This window comes from Helianthus annuus, chromosome 6, assembly GCF_002127325.2.
Source record: "Helianthus annuus cultivar XRQ/B chromosome 6, HanXRQr2.0-SUNRISE, whole genome shotgun sequence".
NCBI classification, from domain to species: domain Eukaryota; kingdom Viridiplantae; phylum Streptophyta; class Magnoliopsida; order Asterales; family Asteraceae; genus Helianthus; species Helianthus annuus.
Window position 1 is genome coordinate 19,593,256 of NC_035438.2, and position 18,052 is coordinate 19,611,307.

An 18,052-nucleotide genomic window follows, 5' to 3' on the forward strand; every position below is an offset into this window, starting at 1 on the left:
GGGGTCCAAATACAATTTAATATACCGAATCTACTATTTTTTTTTAAAAGATTGGGGTCCGAGGACCCCGGTGGCACCAATGTGGGTCCGCCCCTGACTATCCCCTGTAAAACATCAGTTAAAGGAATACTATGCTTTTCTTTCTCTATTGGTTTCCATATTTTAAAATCCACGGAGAGAAGTGTTTGATCCATTTACACAACTAGGATCTCTAGGATCTTTGTATAGCTGTTCATTCTCTATTGCTGAAACATTGTCTGTTGATGGACCAACAAAATCAAGCCGTGACAAATTGGGTTGAAGAACATGATTATCACCTTTGGAACTCGTACCTTAAGAAAAACCAATTTGACACTCAACAATGACATTAGCCTCCTCATAATCCAACAAGTTAGTAGATAACGTTAGTACAGTAACTAGTAGGTGCTGCATAAATCAACTATGGAAATTAATATTCATTACATTAAGTTTCAGAGCTCTAATTGAAACTAATTAATATTGTATAAAAACCATCAATATATTCAAATTAAGTCTACAATATGTAACAACTGTCCCTTACATAACATAGAGACAATCTTATTTTCTAAACATGCTTATCAAACATAGACTTGTATCCAAGTTTCATTATTAAGAAAAACATAAACATAGAGCCAAATCTTTAGAAACACATTACTGAAAGTCCGCATGTAACTAACATTAATAATCAGTTGGCTGATCAAGTTTGGCATACGCTGTTTCCAGGTACGCGTTTTCAGCTTCTTGAACCTCCTTCTCGGTCTTCCGACCTTTCTTGCTTTTGTAATAAACGCTCATAAAGTTCCCCACACATCCATACTTTCTTCGACACTTTTCATATAACTCGCCATCAAACATCCTCCAGAAGTCCTTCTCACTGAGCTCACTAACAGCATACTGTGTCTCGAATCCATGGTTCTCAATCAACCAATGCTCCATTTGACTCACTGCACGAGACCCATCAAAGGCTTCACCCCTCAGTACCGGTCCTGGTGCATAGTAGAGCCCAATATCCGTGTACATTTGCGCGTATGCTGTGTCACCCCGTCTGCGTTCTTGCTCAAACCCTGGCTCAGGATACACCATTGTCTTGTATGGATGCTTGTATAGTCTATGTGGACAAAGCCAAATGGGATATACCTGTTTTATAAACATTATTTTTTTTAATCAAAATATGAAAGGGTGATTTATACGAACACCACCGCATTAATAATAATGTACATTAACTTGTTTGTCACATTATACGGGTCGTATGATGTCAAATCAAGTCTACACATATGACACAGGTTGTATGATTTGTCGAACATCACATACAAACCATATGACCATTTCTCGTCACTCATACAACCCCATATGATCATTTCCCATGTCATATGGCCAGTATGGACCAGCCATACAGCCCGTCTGACATGTCAGTGGTGTCTGGATAATCTGTCACCCCCAAATGGTGTTTCTACATAAACTCTGAACGTATTTACGTTTTCATTTAAATATTCAAATTAACATACCTCCATTTCTTGATGAGCCCATTCTAAAGCATCCGAAACTTTGTGAAGAGGAACAAGCAAGTCTTGAAGAACATGCATGTCATGATAATAGTTTCTAACCGCTTCAAATTGAGTAGCCTTAAGTAAAGATATTTTCGGCGGCATCATCCAACCAAGAAGAAACCGAAACCACCATTGATCCGCAAAAGGAAGCAGAAGCTTAACTTCCCAGAAATAACTCCGTGTATGTCGATGATAATACTCACGAGTCGGTATATACTCCACAAACTCACCTCTCATTAAAGCCGTCTGCGCGTGCTGGTAGAACCACGGCTTAAACCACCACCCGATCCTATTAATCTTCATCGAGTTACCGTTACTCATCACTTCTTCTCTAGAAGCAAAGCTTCCCGTCATGCAAACAGCTTCATGAGGATTATAAATCAACGTTTCCACAAACTCCACAACATTTTGTTCATCATCATCATTATTATCATCCCCAAATTCACGTGCAAAAGAATCAATATATCCTTTTGTGAGATCATTCAACGTGTCACCTTTTACCGGTTTATAATTTAATTTAACAAATTCTTTGATATGTACAAGTTTAATTTCGGCACATGTTAACAAGCCCAAAGTCCCTTGTGACCATGGGATAGCATAAAAGAGATCAGAGTATTCGTTATCTTTTGTAGCCCGCACCACCCGCCCGTCCGCAAGAATAATCTCATACGCCACAACTATGTCCGCAAAAAGACCATATATATGTGAGCTTCCTTCGAGCCCGCTCCCGTTGATGAGCCCACCGACGGTTAGATCGTCGAGCTCAGGAACAACAGCGAGCGCGAGGTTCATTGGGACAGTAGCCCTTGTGATCTGGCCCATGTTCACTAAGGGCTCACATTTTATAATCATTCGTTCTTGGTCTATTTCTAGGATGTTGGAAAAAGCCGAAAGGTCTACTTTGAAATGTCGAGCGCGTTTGTAATCGACATTACGCATGCCGACTGTGACCCACGGGTTTCGGGCGGTACAGATGAGACCGTCTTTTGATGGGTTTCTTTTCTTTAGTCTTTTAATGACTTTGATGATGTTTTCATCGTGTTTTATTTGGCGTTGCTTGTATGACTTATGGCGCGATTTAACTTCGCGGAGGTAGTCGAGGAAGTATAACGTGAGAGACATTGGTAGTACGAGAAAGATGATCAAAATCCATCGGAACTGGACTAGATAATCGACCCACACCTTCTTTCTCTTCGGTCTTACTAGCGGAGTTGCAGCCTCAGACATTGCGGTAAATAACCTTAACTGTATAACAAAAAAAAAGACATTTTTTTTAGTTTTAGTGCTACTAGAAAACTAGGTCGTTTCCTAACCAAAATACAAAATAGCGTGATAATGTTTTAAAGTCTAGACATCGTTAATAAGACACGGTATGGGGGCCGGCTAAGGCCCGGCGAGCCCCGGCGCCGGTCCCCCACACCGCCCCCATCCTTTTCCGGCTTCCCCAGCAACCTACGGCCGTTCTCGCCGGTCCTCTCTTCTCTCACATATACCTATACATACATATATATACATAATAGAGTTCATCCTCCACCCCTTAGGTTCATCCCCTCCAAGCCACGCTGACGTGGCGGCCCATACCCTTGAGAATGAGGCTCTCCATACCCCTTAGTCTAACGAGGATGAGAATTCTAGCGAGGCAGTAGGCTAGAAGTTAGGGAACAATTATTAATGACATGTCTTTAAAAAGGAAAACTTAGAAAGTGATGTTTTTTTAGGGAACAATAATTAAAGACATGTCTTTAAAAAGGAAAACTTAGAAAGTGATGTTTTTTTATTTTTACATTGTGGAGAGAGTCTTTCCAAGATTTCTCTCGATACCACATAAAATTTCTTCTCATTTTACCCAGAATTCTCAAGATTGCATAGAACCCTCCCAGTTTTCTTCGTTTTCATATTTCACATCTAGTTTTGAATTAAGAGTAAATAATGTAAAATATGTGTGTGACTAGGGCTGCAAACGAACCGAACGAACACAAACAAGACCTTGTTCATGTTCGTTTGTTAAGAAATATATGTGTTTGCGAACCGTTCACAAACACTTATCTAACGAGATTTTATGTTCGTGTTCGTTTGTTAAGAAAATGAACTTGTTCGTGTTCGTTTGTGGTTGTTTGTTAATTTTAGGTAACGAACAAAAACGAAAGTTACCGAACACAAATGAGCACAAACTAATATTCATGAATACAAATGGAAATAAACGAACACAAACAATCGTTCATGAACAAAATATATAATACGCTGACACTTATTAGATATTTAATTTGTCAGAATTTTTTTGAAGTATTTAAATAAATATAAAAACTAAAAACACCAATGAACTGTCGAACACAAACGAACACGTTACCAAACGTTCACGAACATAAACGAACGAACACGACCCCTGTTCATGTTTGTTCATTTAACTAAACGAATGAAATTTCTTGTTCGTGTTCGTTTGTTTAATAAACGAACGAACACATACGAACTTCCTGCCGAACGGTTCACGAACTGTTCACCGAATTTTTGGTTCGTTTGCAGCTCTATGTGTGACTGTTGTGCTTGTGTGTGTGTGTGTGTATATATATATATGCATGTTTGTGCAGTGATGAAGCTTGAGATTTCCAACCGGAGGTCGAAAACGTATATACCCAAAAATTTCCATTGAACTAGGGGGTCGAAAACGTATATGCCAAAAAATTTCTATACGAAAACCACACATATTAAACTACTGAGCGAAAAGTTCCCGGGATCGGCGCCCCCCAGCCCCTTAATAGCTGCACCCCGTGTGTGCGCCTGTTGTGCTTATATATATGTGCGTGTGTTAGGTGGTATATATAGATAGGGGAAGGTTCTTTTGAGAAGAAAATTTTATTGAGAAAAAAAAGAATAAAAGGGTACAATTGTAAAATATTAAATATTTTTTTTCTCATCTCATTTATTATTATGTTTGACTAATTAATTAGTCATTAAGACTATAATCCTTCACACTAAACATTTTTGCCTACACACATCAAAAGTTATCCTACACATTTCGAAATTTATCCTACACATATTGAAATTTATCCTACACAACTCGTAATTTATCCTACACGCCTCGTATTTATCCTACACTATAAATGAATTTTTATTTTTATTTTTTTGTGAAAAATATATATCTTAAAAATAAGTTACAAATTTAATATAATTAGTTATTAAAGATGAAACTACCAATTAATAATGTATGTAAGTTTACTAATATACCCTTATAGTTACATTAAATACAAATATTAAATGAAGTCTAATGAAGCATTTCTATTGGTTGAAATTTCTTCTTTTTTCTTCTTACAAAGAATTTCTTCTCATTTGAACCCTCCACTATATAGATAACTATGTATATTTGTGTCTTTGTTTGAGTAACCAAGGATCAAGGACGGAGCTACCCATATTTGTGGGTGGGTGGGCGTACTTCTTTAAAAAAAATCTAGTGTTAATTTTCACCGAAAATTCCGACCGCACCCTTTGGAAATTTTCACCCGTGCTACTTGAAAAATTTCAACTACCCACCTTAGAAAAAATGATGAATTTATAAAAAATAAAAATTTTAAACACCGATTATTATTAATATATAAGTATATAATACAGTTTATATATTTATTCTTTAACCATTACCATTTAATAACTTAACCTAATCTAAGCCAATCTACAATCTTTTTTTTTGTTAACTCAATTATCCAAGCTCAATCCCAACCCGAAGATTTTGAACTAAATAAAGTAACCCAAAAAAACGCCCAAGCGACTCACAATCGGACGATTTTTTTGGCCGGAAAATTCCAAATTCCCGCCGTTCCAATCATAATTACGCCAGAATTTCGACTTAAAACACGTATCCCTTCTTTGTTGATTGTTTTTTGTTGTTTTATGTGGTGATTAGGGGGAATTATAGATATATAAGGGTTTGATCTTTTTATGTTTTTTGATGGTTTTTTTTGTTGTTCAAATGTTCTAGACTTGTAGTTAATGATTTTGTTGTGTTATTTAAATAACTAATCAAAATTCAAAACTAAGGCTTGAATGTTTAAAGATTAAAATTGAAAATTATGGACGATGGTTGAGTATGATTCTTTATTTTGTTTAAGTGTTTAATGTTGTTTTATGAACTTATTGAGCGATTTTTAAGTGATAGGAACCATGAGAGTGAAAATTTCCAAAGGATTTTGGATAGATATGTGATAGGGACCATGAGCAATTTATATGTGATAGAAACCATGAGTGATTTGTATCGAGAAAGACTTGCTTAAGAAAGTATCTGTAGATGATAATTATATATTTGTAATTATCATATAACATAACATTTGTAATGGCGTTTGACATGTTTTTGATAATTATATATTTGTAATGACGTTTGACATGTTTTTGATAATTATATAAATTTTAGTTTGATGTTTTTTTATGTTTTACATGACCCATATAAATTTTAGTTTGATATTCTTTTATTTTACATGACCTAACCTGATCCGACCCGTTATGAACCAGATTTTTTATATAAGTAGGGACTAAAATCGTGAAACCGAGATTCCAATATAAATTTTAGTTTCATTTTTATTCTAGTTCATTTCTCAACCAATACAATAAGAGTGAAACCGAGATTTCAGTTGTAACATATTCTACAAACCAAACTTATTAAGAAAATAAAATTCAGATTCCACTTTCACTGAATTTCGCAAACCAAACAACTCATAGTAGTTACTTATATTTATTTATGTATTAACGTAAATAGTGAAATAATTGTCCTTAGTTTGGTGGTCAACTCACACTATTTTAACATAACATTTTTTACGGTTAAAGCAATTTTAGATTGATCAATATTGTTCTTTTGTGACTAAATTACGAACGAAATTTGATCGTAAAAAAAAAGTCGTTGCAACCTTATGTGTTTATGACTCAAGGATATGCATGGCCGGCCCTAAAGGTGGGCGGGGAGGATCACCGGCCGGAGCCTGAAATTTTGAAGGACAAGTTATTTTTTAAAAAACTCCGATATCTATATGTAGAAATAAATAAATTGATAGGATATACCTATACAAACACTAACATAGGCTCACTTACAAAACTATTTTTATGATTTAGATTATTTATTAGCCCATTGACATTAGTTTTAGACCTTTAATGAACCCAATACCCAATTTCGTTAAAGCCTAAGGACACGTTTTTTCGAGCTCGAACACGGTACATGAATTCTGAGGGCCAGCCCTGAGGATATGGCAACCAATTTAAGCCTAAACCAGTTTGTGACCTACTTATTAGGGGATAGATGACTAGTTTTCGGTCATAACACTGAAATACATTTTTTAGTAGTTCCCCTTATTAAGATGTAACTCAATACACACACATATAATGTGTCTACAAATCCTGATCGAGTAAATGAGTATATACATGAACTCCAAGCTACATTATCAAGGAACAATTGGATTAAAACAAAAAAAATTACTGACGTACCTTCTGGCTTGTGGGCAAGGGCTAAACTCAATCAACAAACACTTTGAGAGCGTGTGTGACTGTGTGTTACTTCATATATTTCGTAGGATTTTATACCGCTAAGGATGCATGGATGGCCCCTTCTAATTATGGCTATTGTCATTAAAGATGTCTCAATCGGGGTCTCCTAACATTATGTCTCGATCAGGCTGCTAGGCATGGCTCTTCAGTACCACAAACATTATGGCTAACGCGCAGCTAATAAAAGGCACGTGCCTTCAAAATGATCTCATACTTCTCTTATTTCAGGGATAGTGTATTCGGCCTACTGCCGACGCCGTATATCTTGTTCTACACAATGAATTTTGAATTTCTAAATATATATTATGAAAATAACTTATCATTGAGTATTAAATAACCCAAAACGGAGGGTTTTAATATTTTATGATATATCTTTACGGTCAACTTTTTATATTCTCTCTTTTTTATATACACTAATTACAACACACTTATGAACTAGATCATTGTAATAGGTGACACGTTGCGGCGGCGACACGTTAGTTTTCATAGTTGGCGACATGTTATGTAAATCATCTGAAAACACGTTTTCGACGTATGCGATCTAACTCAGTATAATCTATATAAGTATTGTGGTTATAGTGTACGATAATTACATTAACATGTGGTGCCCGTACGTAACATTACGCGTTTTTGACTTTGTTACAAGTTACGTTCGTGACATTAACGTCATTAGACATAGATAAAAAAAGGTGCATGTCTATGTCGTTGCGGTTAAAGCCGTAAAAGTAATTTAAACGGCGATGTAAAGTTGTAAAAGTAATTTTGACAATAACGTGGTTAGGCATGGATAAAAAAGTATAATAATGTGTAGCATGTTGTGGTGTAAAGTTATAAAAGTAATTTAAATAAAATGAGGTATCAAGTTATTCAGTAGAAAAGTTTGAGGGTCAAAGGTGTTAATTTACAAAGATAGGGGTGTTTTTTAAAGAATAGGGATGTATGTGTCAATTTAGAAAGTATAGAAAGTATAGGGGTGTTTTGGTCGGTGGCAAAGGCCACCAACCTTTGTTTTGTAGATACGGTAATAATGAACTACTTATGTTTTTTTTTTTTTTAACTTTTAACATAATTTATCATCCATTGGCAAGGCTTGTCAAATCTTATATGTATCATTTAGAATTTAGGGTTAGTATTAAAGTTACGGGTCCATTTGGTATGGGGCAATGAAATGTACGAGGAAATGGAATTGTAACGTTCCATATTTTTGTAATTCTTTTCGTTTTCTTGTAATTCGTACATTCAATTTCAATCTTTGTAATTCTGAGACTTTGATCATAATGGAAATCACATTTTATATCATACTTGTTTAATCATTCATGCACAATACGCAAACAATCACGATATACGCGTTTTAATTAAAAACCAAGACATAAATCGAGATTATATTTTCTCGGAATGATATCCATACATTACACATGTGTAATTACATCTTAAAATGTCCAAAACATGCTTAACTATGCGTTTATGGCCCCAAATAACAACCAAACCTAACCACAAGGGCCAAAATGGAATTTTGAAATTTTTGAAAGGTCTTACGGACTGTAAGACCAAACCTCTTACGGTCCGCAAGGACCTAGCCTGGCAGATTGTTTGGATTTCGCGAATTTTGGCTCCATTTCCCTCCTTTCAACCCCAACCACTTCATTTAACACTCAAGCCCTAATCCTAACTATAAATACAACCCCTTACCACCTCCTAAACACTTTTTCACACTCCAAACACTCTCTTTAACACTCTTAAATCTTCACATTTCTGAAGTTAGCGCAAAAAAACTGCAAGTTTAAAATAGTGACTTTTAGACCCTTTTCTTACAATTTTCTTCTTGTATTTAATTGTAGAGTGAATTGCAAGTTTTGTCCTTTATCTATATATCAAATTGCAGGCGGTGTCCTTTATCTTTAAAAGTGACGAGTTTTGTACTTATCGTTTCAAAATCTTGAAAGTTATGTCCTTTGACACTAACCTAGTTAATTTTTTCTGTTAAATCAAATCATGTGCACAACACGTGAGGGTATAATTGTCTTTTTACCCTATTAATTAAAAAAACATATTAAAGTTATATATCAACCCATCTCTTTCTCTCTCTTTCTAAACAAATAAACACTCTCTCTCTTCTCCATCTACCACAACTACAACCTCCTTCTTCCACCACCACCGTCATACAACATCCCGTTTAAAAAAGTATTTTAAAAAAATTAATCTCCAAAACCCTTTTCACTCCACCGACACAGCCAAATTGTCACTTGCCGATCATCGTGGAAACACCCTTATATCCCCTCTCTGCATCAATAGGTCTAGCTAGAAATGTCATTTGAGTAAAGTAATTTTATTAAATTATAACGGCAATCAAAATACTATATGTGAATTTCAAAGCAAGAAACAATAGAGCCACTTGTAATCAATCAGTGAGCAAGAAATGTTTATGAACTTCAAAATAATAAACAATGTAATGTGGGGAAAAATATTTATTACAGAAACGCCGACCATCTCGTTTCACCGTGTAAACAAACGTCGGTCGGTATCATCTCAGGTGGTTTCAACGATTTTGCAAGTCCATCACCACCATAGGTAGCCGCCATTGTATAAATGTTGGCCACCTCGTCTGCTTGTTTCCGATGACGTGAGACTCGAACTCCCCCGCTTTATAATAGTTGTTGCAGATCTACAAAGAACCAGGTGAAAATGGTAGGAAAAAGGGGTGGTTTCTGATGAACGACGACATAGTTTTGATGGATGTGGTGTAGATTCTAGGTGAGAGTGGCGGTTTGTGAATGTACCAGACGGTCAAGACTGTTGTAGAAAGAAGGGGATGAACAAAAGTTTGACCGACTTTAGAGAGAGATGCGAAGAGAGAGAGAGAGAAAAAACTGAGTTTAATATATACATTCTTTTTACTTTTTAGGGTAAGACTAAAATACCCTTATGTTACATGAATTTAACAAAAAAATTAACTAGGTTAGTGTCAAAGGACATAACTTGCAAGATTTTGAAACGATAAGTACAAAACTCATCAATTTTAAAGATAAAGGACACCGTCTGCAATTTGATATATAGATTAAAGACAAAACTTGCAATTCACTCTTAATTGTATTTAAACTCCATAAACTCATACACCTTTGTTTATCCTTTTAGAGTAACTTTGGGCATTCCATCCTACGAAACCGTACACTCCCATCTTTGTGGAAAACTAATCTTTGCAAACCATGAGTATACTTGACCCATTTTACGCTTTAAATCACTTGTACACTCCCATCTTTGTGGAAAACTAATCTTCGCAAACCATGAGTATACTTGACCCATTTTACGGTTAAATCACTTTGGGTTGTAACATGTATCATTATTAAATTCACAATCACACATGTTGTAAGACCTTACCTAATTTATATGATTTTTATATAGATTTCTGGCTCTATTAGTGTATTTACTATTAAACATACACTTGAAAATACGAATCTGTTAAAACATTTTAAGATTTAAATATTTCAACATCTTGTATAACTATTCGCCGTTTAAAACATGACGACGAAACATTTTGCGGAAGCTTGAATTCTTAATCGTGTTCAGTTCTTTATCGAGCTTGATCATCATCCAGCACCATATAGTTACCCTACATTTCATAAACACATAAAATGAGTTAGTCATTTAATGTTTTTAACATGTCTAAAACCGATGCGCAAGACAAAACAAACAACAATAACAAATATGCAAGTTCTGGTAACTCTCGCTGGCCATGAGAGCTTTAATCAATTGGGCCGCGGGCCGCGACAAGCCCTGCGTGTCGTGAAGACACTGAGGTCTTCTGTTGCGTGGCGCGAGAGGGGCTAATTTCCAGCAGGTTTTGTTTAAAAGCCTGCACATTTCCAGCCAAACTATATTTTGCTGAAACAAGCATAACTTTCTGTATTTTTATCCGTTTTACGATCCGCTTCTTCCTACATGATCGTAATTCAATTCTGCATCACATGGATCCAACATCCGAATTAACAAAATTTGAGACTTTTAAGCCTTCGGCTTAATATATATTTACTAAGTTTTTAACCCGTTCATGTATTTATCAAACAAACATGATTGTTTCCTAATTTCATATGAACCTCATAATTTCAATGTTGTCTATTATACTAAGTTCAAATCACGGGTTTCTATACATTTTTAAACCCGTTTTTACTTAGATGCTTATTTTGACCCGTTAAGGGTATTTAACCACTTTTTCTGCATAATTCACGCTCATTTATTTCTAGCATCTTATCTCCACATTATTTATCAATTGATCTTCCACCACAACTATAATTGTGGTGGATTTAATGTGGTATATTATTTATTCCGAGTTACATCCCTCGGATTATCGTTTTACAACAAAGGCTCATCTTAAGGAGTTTGACTTACAATGATCATGCTTTTCGCTTTATACTTATCTTAAGTATTTGCTTGATCAAATTACTTATTTCTAAACAACCCGTAATTGTCGTTTACTTGATTAATCGATCAAGGGCGTTTTGGTCCATTTTAGCCTTTTATTTACGACGAAGGACTCTTAAAGGCATGTTTGACCAAAATCCCTCTTTTTAACTATGACTTTGTTTGAGAAGTCATTATGTTTTCTAAACAAAATGACTATATTCTTAATCATTTGGTTTACCTATTAAAGTAACCGAATGTCTATTTTAACTTTGTCTAACTCTCATAGAACTTCAAGTTCTAAATGAGTAATTAACCTATTACACATACCTGGCTCAGATCAATATATTGCCTCGTTTTACACTTTGCTTTAATAATTGCTAATTAATAGTGACTCAAATATCCATTAGATATTTTCTCCTGTAAGCACATAACTCGACAATTAATCATTAGTTGATATTTTTAAAGGGTGATATCGTCACCTTTTGACCCGTTGGTTTAATTGACCGTTTATCGTTGCAAGATGATATTTATTATCATCTCATCTACATGACCTGCTATGGTTTACATCGTACGGTCAGTTTACTTATAAACCATTTCTTAACTCTTTTGACCCATTATGCCTTACGCCATAAAGTGTCTTTCAAAAACTAATGGTTATCGTCAACGAGTGACCGAATTACCGTTTTACTCCTTTTTAACCATCAATATGGTTTCTTATCATCTTTGATTATCTTGTTTCGTACGACTATACGTCGGAACATCATAATTCATTTGTTTATTTATCTTATTCATAATTAATACGGTAAAAGAATATTCTACAAATTAAGAATAGTGTAAGCTATACTTACCTTGCATCCTGATTATGTTTTTCCTTCATTCTTGATTCGTTTGACCCGCTTCCTTCCCAAGCTTTCACCTAGCTTATCAAGCGTCAAACAATCATTGTAATTGGTAAGATGGTTAGATTAGTCATAATCATTCACGACTATTCCATCCTATGATTTTTTATGTCAAAATTCGATCATATCAAAGGTCAGTTTGACTTTATAAAGTCAACTACCTATTAACGTAAATAATTACACGATGTAGTTCAACTATTTGTTTAACTACTTGGTTAGTTATCTGGTAAGCGTCATTCTTATGTTACTATTCTAATCACTTATTAACCAAGTTCTTGTAATTATAATTGTCACGACCCCCGACCGGGTTTTACCCGTTTCAGGAGCCGCGGGACAGAAACCCGTGGTATTGTTTATTTTGGCAGCGGAAATTTTTTTAACAGGATCTTTTAAGATTGAAAATGCCCAATTATCTTATTTCACATTTTGGGACAACCCCATATTTTACAATAAAGGAAATTTCACAGGGAAATTCCTTGTTTATACAAAACATGTTTATTTATTTTACTGAGCCACTTTATCCAAGCTGGTAGTGCTACGCGACACTTTTCCTGATTCATAGTAAGTCACCTTAAATTCTGATTTTCTTGATTTTCAACAAGGATTAGGGTTTTAGGGGTCCGGGTTTCTACTTATGGGTCGTTTTGGGACATTTTTGCAGGTCCTTACATCCTCCCCACCTTATTTAAAATCTCGTCCTCGAGATTTACTGAAATAGGTGGGGATACTTTCGTTTCATTTCCGATTCCAGTTCCCAAGTGTACTCAGGTCCTCTTTTCGAATCTCACCTGACTTTAACTAGTACTAGTCTTTTGTGCTTGAGAAACTTGATCTTTCTATCTTCTATTCGAAGCGGTTTCTCTACAAATTTCAACTTTTCATTTACCTCTATATCTTGAAGAGGTACTACCAGGGACTCGTCAGATAAACATTTCTTAGGTTGGATACGTGAAACACGTCATGTACTCCAGCCAGCTCTTATGGTAGTTGTAAGCGATAGGCAACTGGTCTTATTCGCTGGATCACTGAGAATGGTCCTATGTACCTTGGACTTAGCTTTCCTTTCTTACCGAACCGACTACTCCTTACCAAGGAGAAACTTTCAAAAGCATCTTGTCTCCAACTTGAAATTCCAGCGGCTTGCATCGATTGTCGGCATAACTTTTCTGGCGATCTCGAGCCGTCTTCAGTCTTTCCTTGATTTGATTTATCTTGTCGGTGGTTTCCTGTTCAATTTCAGGACCTGATAATTGACTTTCTCATATTTCTGCCCAGCAAACTGGAGTTTTGTACTTTCGTCCATACAGTGCTTCGAATGGGGCAGCTTCGATGCTTGCATGGTAACTATTGTTATAGGAGAATTCAATAAAGGGTAGGTGGTCATCCCAGTTTCCACCAAAATCTATTACACATGCCCTGAGCATGTCTTCCAGGGTTTGGATCGTCCTTTCACTTTATCCATCTATTTGGGGATGGTATGCAGTACTTAAGTTCAGTCGGGTCCCCATTGCTTCTTGGTAACTTGTCCAGAAATGTGAAGTGAAACGACTATCCCTATCCGATACAATGGAGAGTGGGACTCCATGTAAGGATACTACTTCGTCTACGTACAACTTTGCTAATCTTTCCAGGTTAAAGGTCTCTTTCATGGGCAGAAAATGAGCTGATTTGGTTAATCGATCCATAATTATCCAAATCACGTCGTTCCCTTTTCTGGTTTTGGGCAACTTAGTAACAAAATCTATTGTTATGGGTTCCCATTTCCATACAGGCATTTCTAATTGTTGAAGTAACCCTGAAGGTTTCTTGTGTTCTGCCTTAACTTGTGAACAAGTTAGACATTTAGATACGTATTTAGCAATGTCCTTTTTCATTCCTATCCACCAAAAATTATTCCTTAAATCTTGGTACATTTTATTATTACTAGGGTGCATGGTATATCTAGATTTATGGGCTTCCTCTAAAATTTTATCTCTTAAATTCCCTTGCTTAGGTACCCAAATTCTTTTCTGGTGGAATCTCCAAATTCCATCAGTCCCTTGCTCTAATTCTTTTATTCTTCCTTTCATTCCTTCAGCATCATCCTCAATTGCTGTTTCTTAAACGTTCTTCAGTTGTTCCATTAAATCTACTTGAAGATTTAATCTAAGAGCACGAATTCGTCTTTGTTTTTCATGATACTTACGACTTAGGGCATCTGCGACTACATTTGCCTTTCCCTCGTGATATTGAATATCACATTCGTAGTCACTTAGAATTTCCATCCATCTTCTTTGTCTCATGTTTAATTCTTTTTGCCCAAATATGTACCTTAAACTCTTATGATATGTATAGACTGAAAACTTACTTCCGTACAGATAGTGTCTCCAAATTTTAATGGCAAAAATTATTGCTCCTAATTCTAAATCATGGGTCATATAACTTTCCTCGTGCTTTTTCAATTGCCTTGAGGCATACGCAATTACCTTTTTGCATTGCATTAGCACACATCCCAACCCTAGCTTAGAAGCGTCACAGTAAACTTCAAAATCTTCTGTCCCTTCTGGTAAGGCAAGAATTGGGGCGTTTGTCAACCTTTGCTTTAAAATCTTAAAGGCCTCTTCTTGCCTAGGCCCCCATTCAAACTTAACTGTTTTACAGGTTAGCTTAGTTAATGGTACAGCTATCTTAGAAAAGTCTCTTATGAAGCGCCTATAATACCCAGCTAATCCTAGAAAACTTCTAACTTCCGTAGCTGATTGTGGGACCTTCCATTTGGTGATCGCTTCTATTTTTGAGGGATCTATGTGAATTCCTTCCTGATTCACCATGTGTCCTAAGAATTGCACTTCCTGTAGCCAAAATTCACACTTCGAGAATTTGGCGTAAAGCTTCTCTTTTTCTTAACATGGTTAAAAGTGCATGTAGGTGCTCACAATGCTCGCTCCGGCTTTTGGAATAAATAAGTATATCGTCGATGAAGACAATTACAAATTTATCCAAATACGGTTTACAGATTCTATTCATCATGTCCATAAATGCTGTAGGAGCATTTGTTAGTCCAAAAGGCATGACTGTAAACTCTTAATGACCATATCTAGTTCTGAAAGCGGTTTTAGGTATGTCTTCTTCTTGTACCTTCAACTGATGATATCTGGAGCGTAAATCTATCTTAGAAAAATATCTAGCCCCCTGAAATTGATCAAAAAGATCATCAATTCTAGATAATGGGTATCGATTCTTAATTGTGACCTTATTCAATTCCCTATAATCGATACACATTCGCATTGAATCATCTTTCTTTTTCACAAACAACACTGGTGCTCCCCAAGGGGATGAACTAGGTTGTATAAATCCTTTACTGAGCAATTCGTCTAACTGCTTCTTTAGTTCTAACATTTCAGTGGGTGCTAACCGATAGGGTGCCTTGGCTATTGGTGTGGTTCCAGGAACTAGATGAATTCTAAATTCTACTTCCCTATCTGGTGGTAACCCTGGTAGCTCTTCTGGGAATACCTCCGGGTACTCTGATACTACAGTAATTTCCTGAAGTTCCTTACCTTTACTGTTAATGATTACCGAAATCATATACACTGTTCCTTGTTTTCGCTCATAACTAGCAACTTTCATTACTGAAATGAACTTTAATGGTTTACGTGGCTTATCTCCTATAATCACAATTGTTTCTCCTGCGGATGTATGAATTTCTATAGAATTCTTATCACAGAGGATTCGAGCATGGTTAGCTACCAACCAATCCATTCCTAACACGACATTAAATCTGGCTAAATTCATAGGTAGCAGGTTTGCAGAAAATTTGTGGCCTGAAAGTTCTATCTTTCCTTCTTGAAGAACCTTATCTATGTTAATAGAATTACCATCTGTTGTTTCTACCGTATTATCTGCCTAAGTTTGGTTAAAGGTTGCTTAAGAGCTTGGCAGAATGAAGTATATATAAAACTTTGGTTTGCACTAGAGTCAAATAATACTTTCGCGAAAATGTCGTGTACCAGAAACGTACCAGCTAGTACATCGGGAATCAAATCTGCTTCCTGGGTAGTCAGCTGGAAGGCTCTTACGTTCTTCTTATTAGTTCCTTCAGCATGTTTGGCCTTGTTATCGGCTGGCTTGACCAGTTTAGGGTATTCTGGTCTGAAATGCCCGGCTTCTCCGCAATTGTAGCAGATCTTTGATTTCTTCTTACATTCCTCCTCTCCGTGGCCCGGAATTTTGCAAAAATTACAATTTTCCTTACATCTTCCAAAATGTTTCTTTTTACAATTTCCGCAAAATGGCGGGGTGGAAGATGACTCAGTTCCCTTTCTCTTAAAATTGCTATTATTACCATACGAAATCCTTGGGTAGTCTTTTGAGCCAATTCCTTTTTCCTGTTTTCTTCCCGCGTACGTACCAGCCCGTTGGTCAAGGTGTTGGCTAATTCTACGGCATCGTCAATTGTGCGGGGTCTCGCAGCTTAGACGATATCACGAATCTCGCTAATTAAACCCCAAGTATAGCGAGAAATAAGTACCGGTTCTGGCGAGGCCAGAGTTGGTACAATTCTGGCATATTCGAAGAATTTCGAAGTATACCCTCGGCAGTCAACATCCACTATTCGATGGCTCAGGAACTTATTCGCCATTTGTTCCTTCTCATAATCGGGGCATAATTTCCTTTCCACCAATTGCTTAAATTCTTCCCAATTCATGGCATAAGCCATGTCACTTCCCTTGGCTTGCAATACCGTATTCCACCATTATAATGCCTCTTCCTTGAAAAGGTGAGAAGCATACATGACCTTATCCTCCTCGACACATTTACTTATTTTAATTACTGCTTCAGTTTTCTCTAACCAACGTAGTGCAGGAGTCGCTCCTTCATTGCCTGCAAATTCAACAAGTTTACAAGCAAGAAATTCTTTATAAGTGCATCCAGGTGTTGCAACTTTCATTTTCTTAAGTATTGGAGCTTGAACCACATTATTATCATTGTTACCGCCTCCGTTAACGCTGTTACTGAAATTATCGTCGCGCGTTCGTTTACTATGGTTGGCTTGCGAAGGCTCAACAGGGCTTTTAACAGCAGCGACTATTGCCGGGATAGCATTGGCTATTCCCTGTGCAACGATATTTTCTATATCTTGCCTATTAAGGAAATGATCCTCATTGTTTTGTTCAAATTGATTAACTTCGTTGACTGGTTGGTTTTCCGCGTGATCCATCTGAATAATTAACAATATATGCAAAATATTACCACAAAATAGATAACAACCAAACACAATAAAGTAATCACACATAATCACTTCAACAAGTATAGCCAAAATTGTCGACTTTGCGACTTTCATATTTTTATATATATATTAATATGCATCGATACACACCCGTTATATTACAAAAGTTTTATTTGAGTTATTTTACATGATTATATTTTTTATTATTTATTTTTATTATTTTATTATTATTAAACACACAATCACAGATAACCGACCCTTCAGAAACGACGCTCCCTCTCTTCGTACTTCCACCTGATTTTCTCCCCCACATCCCGAATTCTATTTCTTGCCTCCACCAGTTCCTCTCCATAGTGGCGGAGTTCAGCCAAGTTTTCTGTGCTCATAGGTGGGTTTGGTGCAGGCTCAGGGTCAAATTGGGGAAAATAGACGTTGGGGTTATTCATGAAATTCTGAAACTGCCA

The 18,052-nt window shown here is 36.2% G+C and overlaps 1 protein-coding gene across 2 annotated transcripts; it reads right to left on the reverse strand.

Moving 5' to 3' along the window:
• Positions 1-517: 517 nt before the first annotated feature.
• On the reverse strand, positions 518-7,078 carry LOC110911946 (delta(24)-sterol reductase). Of its 2 annotated transcripts, none has more exons than XM_022156607.2 (3): positions 7,023-7,078; positions 1,524-2,810; positions 518-1,155 (listed from the first exon to the last, which is right to left on the reverse strand). In XM_022156607.2, exons 2-3 carry the CDS (start codon positions 2,790-2,792, stop codon positions 697-699), a joined length of 1,728 nt encoding a protein of 575 aa, XP_022012299.1. In that variant the 5' UTR covers positions 2,793-2,810; positions 7,023-7,078; the 3' UTR covers positions 518-696. The 2 variants fall into 2 exon arrangements, with proteins under 2 accessions (XP_022012299.1, XP_035830322.1); XM_035974429.1 differs by lacking the exon at positions 7,023-7,078 and adding an exon at positions 6,452-6,525.
• Between the last annotated feature and the right edge of the window lie 10,974 nt (positions 7,079-18,052).

Coding starts and splice junctions, on each gene's coding strand:
- LOC110911946 (XM_022156607.2), bottom strand. CDS start 2,792: ATGTCTGAGGCTGCAACTCCGCTAGTAAGACCGAAGAGAAAGAAGGTG. Junction 1,156..1,523: donor GGGCTCATCAAGAAATGGAG/GTATGTTAATTT, acceptor TTTATAAAACAG/GTATATCCCATTTGGCTTTG.